Consider the following 6,189-nt stretch of genomic DNA (forward strand, 5'->3'; position numbering starts at 1 on the left):
TCTTAAGTGCTAAGCCAATGTGCTGGTGGGGACGAGGGGGAGAGAGGAGTCCCCGTTGGAACATTCCAACAGTGGGAGGGGGAGTCCTAGTGGAAAGTACCACTGGGCAGGTTAGTGGGGAGGTGACCAACCGGTGCCCGGTTGGATCAGCTCCAGCCCACGATCCCTTCTGTACCCAAAAGGACCTGGGGGTATCAGCTGGGCCCGTTCAGGAAGGGACAGTGCGGGGAGTGGGCCATGTCAGGGGCTTCGCAGCCCAGACAGCAGTCACGTCCAAGACCAGCCCTGCGGCCTCCTATTCCTCTGACCCCGGCACGGGCGGCGGGCCCCGGATGCAGAGCTGGGCGCGCACCTCCTGCAATTGCGCGCGCAGCTCGTCCAGGGTGCTCTGCGAGGGCGTCGCCTGCACCTGCGCCTGCAGAGCCTCGAGCGCCAGCGCCAGGTGGCCTACCTCGTCCTGCAGGGCGCCCCAGGAAGCGTGCTGCGCCTTTTCCTTGCGGCGATGCTGCGACTGCTGGCGCCAGTACTCCAGTAGCAGGCAGCTGCCGGCTGTGACAAAGATGATGGCTTCGCCCAGCAGCTGCGCGCCCAGCTCGGCAGCCGCCTCCTCGTTCAGTGGCTTGATGGCGTCGGCGTTGAAGCCCATGATGCGCATCTTGGTCCGCATCTCCACCCAGTGGTACACTGCGGGGGAAGACAGGGGTCAGGGATCTTTTGCAGGGGAGGCGCCTGCAAGCCACATCCCTCCGCGCCTCCATGTCCCCGTTGGAGCAATGGGGACGTGGTAACCAGAATCACCGGCGCTGGGGAATGGGCGCCTTAAAGAAAAAAAGTGCCGGGCCTCACACCTGGAACGCTCTAGGGCAGCGTTCCCAAGCTTTTTGGCACCAGGGACCGGTTTCATGGAAGACAATTATTCCACGGACGGAGGGGGTGGAGGCGGAGCTCAGACAGTGATGCGCGGCCCGGTTCCTAGCAGGACACGGACCATACTGGCCGCCGCCCAGGGGTTGGGGACAGGGGACCGCAGCTCTAGGGAAACTCCTTCCTCACCTTATAACATGGACTATCAGCCTTTGCATCGTTATAGACACAGCATAACAAAGCTGATGCTGAACTCATAACTCCGGCAAGAATTGATATTCATCCATGGACACATGAACTGATTGGAGAAAGCCAGCCGCCCCCTGCTCCTTAAGTGATAAATTTCTGGCGGGGCACGGTGGCTCATGCCCGTAATCCCAGCACTTTGGGAGTCCCAGGTGGGAGGATCGCTTGAGGCCAGGAGTTGAAGACCAGCCCGGGCAACATAACTAGACCCCTGTTTCTACTAATAGAAAAATTAGCCGGGCATGGTGGCGCATGCCTGTAGTCCCAGCTACTCGGGAGGCTGAGGCAGGAGGATTGCTTGAGCCCAGGAGTTTGAGGTTGCTGTGAGCTAGGCTGACGCCCACAGCACTCTAGCCCAGGTAACAGAGTGAGACTGTGTCTCAAAAATAAATAAATAAAATAAAAATAAAATAAAGCACCTCCTAAGGTGCTCCTTAGGGAGGTATTTAATGCATAGGTGGCATCAGGTGACTGGCAGTGATTAGCATGCAGAAGCCTGTAAACTGTCTTCCCCAGGGGCTGTGGTCTCTGGAACAGGCACCAACCAGCCACAGAGCTCCGTGGGGGATGGGTGCCCACAGGGCAGCTGAGGCAGACCAGGGCCCAGGGCCAGTGTCAGCTGGCACCAGCTCAGGTATGGCCTCCCGCACCTGCCCTTCCAAGCCACGCTTCCCCCTCCCCATACCTCTCTTTCCCTGCTCTATTCCTCCTGCTGCCCCACTTGTGCAGGGATGGCCCTGACATCCCTCCAAAGGTGAGCATGGGGCTTGGGGGCGGGGTGTCTGACCCCAGGGAGGCTGGGAAGTGGAGAGGGGCAGAGGATAGACAGGGCTTCCTGGGGATGTCTGAGAGGCAAATGTCAAAGATCAGCCAGTGAAACCGGGACACTGAGCAGCGAGCTGAGGCTCCACTTCTGGAGGTGCTGAGAGCCTGGGCAGAGTCCGGGGGGCTCCAGCTCCCTCAGAAGCACAGGCTGCTATCCCTGAGGGGAAGGGTGTAAAAATCAGAGTGATCAAAGTTCACACGTGCTCGGGCAGTGAACACCATGAAACAGAAGTAAATATGTAACAGAGGGACCTGCCTGAAAAGGGACAAAATGTATTATGAGCTGTCTCTAAAACCTCCCCCACTCTTTTTGGGAATTAAACCTGCAGCCCTACCCTAGGCCAGTGGCCAGGAGGAGCAGGGGAATGTCCTTTGTTCTTTGTACAACACAAGATGGCTCAAAGGAACTGTCTGGACAGAAGTCACGAGATTGTCTTTCCCGGGGATGGGATTGATCAGAACCATCAACTGTAGCTAAACAACAATACCCTGAAGCTGAAAACCCTCCCTTTAAAAGCTCTGTATTTCTGCTTATCGATGGGAAATTGGTGCTTTAAGACTTCAGTCTGCCTTTTTCCTCATTTGCTAGAAAATTCATAAACCTCCCTTTCCTTCTCCTCAAACCACTTGTCCCCATTCTTCTGATGTGGCCTCAGGGACAGGTGCTGAACTTTCGGTAACAGACAGGGTCCATCCCTTGGGGATTTTGCAAACTGGGATTATGCAAACCTCAAACTGAAACAATAAAGGAAAGAGAGTCCCTAGGACAGAGCTGCTGCCTTGGGGGTGCCACCCCTCAACCCAGGGGAGCCTGGAGTCTGTACAGTGAGGGCAGCTGGTGCTGGGGGGTTTTAAGTGGAGCCTGGGGGGATGTTGGGGGAAGAGTGAGGGGCCATGGACCAGCGGGGGTGGGGAAGGGGCAGAACCACCACCTCTAGGCGCCTGCTCAGTTGATATGTCAGCCTGTGGTTCCGGAGTGGTCTCTGCGAGGATCCCACATGCTCAAAGTGGGTGCCTGGGTGCAGAGCACTTCTCAGAAATGGGGCATCTGCTGGGCCCAGCGAGAGAAGGGAGAGATCTATGAGCCTAGAGCCTACTCCCACCACAGGCCAAGAAGGTTGAAACTTTTCTGTTAAAGTTTCCTCAATTCAACCCCACTTGGCACCAACTACCTGACAGCCACTTTCAGTCTGGGTGACACCCCTATAAAAAGAAAATCAAAGTCTCAGGGCCGCCCCCTCAAGTCCTTATGCAAAAGAGAAGGTAAAAGCTTCAGGCACCAGTGAAGAACTGGCCCCACAGATCATTCATTAAGGAAATTCCTTGCTAATCTCCCATAAGCAAGAACATGCAAATTGTACCTGTGTCTGGCACCTAAAATCAAGCCTAAATGATTCCACACTAAGGATGAATCACAAGTTTATCTTTACAAGTAACAGAACTGACAAGACACAATCAGACATCCTTCCACCTACCCAGGGACATCTACATAATTGATGCTCTCTTCACTCCCTTTTCCCTCCTCACATTCTCCTTATTTGATGCAGAATGTCGATTTCCCACTCACAAGAATGTAACCACTTTAACCACTCTGCCTCATCAGCTCCCCCCACCCCCTTGTTCCTTCCCTCTGTTGCCTTTAAAATGCTGAAGGTTCCAACTTCCCCTTCGGAACAACAGCCACAGCTCGTCTGCGGTTCATGTTTTTCCTGGGCGCGTCCTCAAAATCTTGGCTTAATAAACCTCCATTGATTGAGATTTTTGCTTCAGTCATTTACTTAGGCCAACACCCCCACGAGGCAGAAAATCCCTTCTCAGAGGTGGGAAATGTACGGCTCGGAAGGGGGAAGTTAGTTGCCTGAGCCTCCAGGCAGGTGAGGGGGAGGATGGGCTTGAACCCTCCCCTGCCGGCTTCTTCTCCCCTACTTTTCTAAGCAAACTCCTGCCACTATGTGACATTACTTTCGCCTGGGAGAGGGTGTGAAGCAGGAGGGGGTGCAGAGGCCAGGGAAGCTCATCGTCTGCCCCCACAGTGCATGCGCTTTGCCTGTTGCAAGACCCTTGCCTGCCCACTGCCACCTGCCCCACCCAGGGTGGCCCAGGGCACTCCACTCACTCCCCACCCCCTCAGCCCTCTGCCCACTATCAACTTGGTCATTTTGGACCTTCCGATATAGACAGGGCCATCTCTCTGTCCCATTATCATTCTGTAATCTGAGTGAGGTTGATCATTGCTTTGTATGGCCACTGGCTGTCTGCACTTCTTTGGCTGTGACCTGCCCTTTGGCTGTGACCTGCCGGGGTGAGTGGGACCCATGAGGTCAGGGGCCCACCGAGTGCCTGAGGGCTCAGTGCAGATCCCACCCATGGCCCAGGACTGCCTGGGGACAACGGCCACCTGGACATTGGACACAGGTGCTGGGTAAAAGATGAACGAACACAAGGAGATATGAAGCAAAACCACAGTGAATGGCTGTGATCACAAAGTCGTATAATGACAAGTGTCATCGAGGACATGGAAAATGTGCCCCTGAACACTGCTAGTGGGAAGGGACAATGGCACAGCCACTGTGGAAAACAGTCTGGCAGTTCCTGAACCAGTTAAACATAGCACCGCCATATTCTAGCCATATCTACTCAACAGTTTCTCTCCTAAGTGTACCTAAGAGAAATGGAAACATAAGTTCACACAAAAACTTCTCCGCCAATGTTTGTACCAGCATCATTCCCAACAGTTGAAAGGTGGGGACACCCTGAGTCTCCAACAACTGATAAATGGGTCAGTAAAACATGGCTGTCCATACAATGGAGTATTATTGGGCCATAAAAAGGAAAGAAGTGCTGATACATGCTACAGCGTGGATGAACCTTGAAAATCTTTTTTTTTTTTTTTTTTTTTTTTTGTTGAGACAGAGTCTCACTTTGTTGCCCAGGCTAGAGTGAGTGCCGTGGCATCAGCCTAGCTCACAGCAACCTCAGACTCCTCGGCTTAAGCGATCCTCCTGCCTCAGCCTCCCGAGTAGCTGGGACTACAGGCATGTGCCACTATGCCCGGCTAATTTTTTCTATATAGATTTTTAGTTGTCCATATAATTTCTTTCTATTTTTAGTAGAGACGGGGTCTCGCTCTTGCTCAGGCTGGTCTCGAACTCCTGACCTCAAGCGATCCACCCGCCTCGGCCTCCCAGAGAGCTAGGATTACAGGCGTGAGCCACTGCGCCCGGCCGAACCTTGAAAATCTTACATGTGACACCATGCCCCGCTAATTTTTTCTATTTTTAGTACAGATGGGGTCTTGTTCTTGCTGATCCTGGTCTTGAACTCTTGAGCTCAAGCGATCCTCCTGCCTCGGCCTCCAAGAATGCTAGGATTACAGGCATGAGCCACTGCGCCTGGCCCCAATAATTCTTTGTACAGACAGGCCCGCCTGATTTGGTCCCAGGAACTTAGCTAACCCCATACTTGTATTAGGGCTCTCATAGATGCTCATAGCTGGCCCTCTCTCCCTCAACACTCTGCCCACCTGATCTAGAGCAGCTGTCCCATGAGTTCTTGACCCCCTTGCTGCTCCTTCTTGGCCCTCATCACCCGACACTGGGCTCTTACTCCATTACTGATGCTCTCCTGCACCAGAATGTACCAGAATGCCAGCTCCATGATGGCGGGGGTCTCCTCTTGTTGCTGGGTGATTCTTGGCTACCAGAGTGGGGCCTGGCGTGCAGTCGGTGCTCAGTAAATGTGTCTAATGAGGAGGTGGGTGACACCCACCCCAATCCTCCTTTGGACATGCTTCTTGGAGGACAATCCTCTGTCCATGCCGTCTCCAGCCCCAAGTTATTGCCCCTGGGGGATCCAAGCCAGGCCACTCAGGGTCACAGTGACCAGCACAGGGATGGCCTTGTGAGCTCTTAGATCAGGCTGGGCGTATACAAAGTCCATTTTCTCCCAGGGTGGCTCTCAGCCATCTTGGCCCTCTCCCAGGCAAGGGATTCATGATCGGGAAACCAATACAGGGGACAACAGGTCCTTCCAAAAGGTGGGAGAGGACGCAGTCTGAGGGTTTTGTGACCCAATTCGAAGGGGTTCTTGTTCTTTACACCCTGAAGTCCTGAGTCACTCAGGAGGGGAGAAAGAGTCTGATTAATCCCAGCCCCTTCTTCCTAAATATTAACAACTCCAGTTAACCCTGGGAGAGAAATGCCTGTCTGTGCATCTGCCCCCACACTGGACTGTGAGCCCCATGAGGGCAGGGTT

General features: G+C 53.9%; 1 protein-coding gene across 1 annotated transcript; it reads right to left on the bottom strand.

Moving 5' to 3' along the window:
- Positions 1-295: 295 nt before the first annotated feature.
- OPA3 (outer mitochondrial membrane lipid metabolism regulator OPA3) lies at positions 296-676 on the bottom strand. Its single transcript, XM_069456907.1, has one exon. The coding sequence runs from the start codon at positions 665-667 to the stop codon at positions 296-298; it is 372 nt and encodes a 123-aa protein (XP_069313008.1). The 5' UTR covers positions 668-676.
- Between the last annotated feature and the right edge of the window lie 5,513 nt (positions 677-6,189).

The sequence above is a fragment of the Eulemur rufifrons genome, chromosome 24 (assembly GCF_041146395.1).
Source record: "Eulemur rufifrons isolate Redbay chromosome 24, OSU_ERuf_1, whole genome shotgun sequence".
Taxonomy (NCBI): Eukaryota; Metazoa; Chordata; class Mammalia; order Primates; family Lemuridae; genus Eulemur; species Eulemur rufifrons.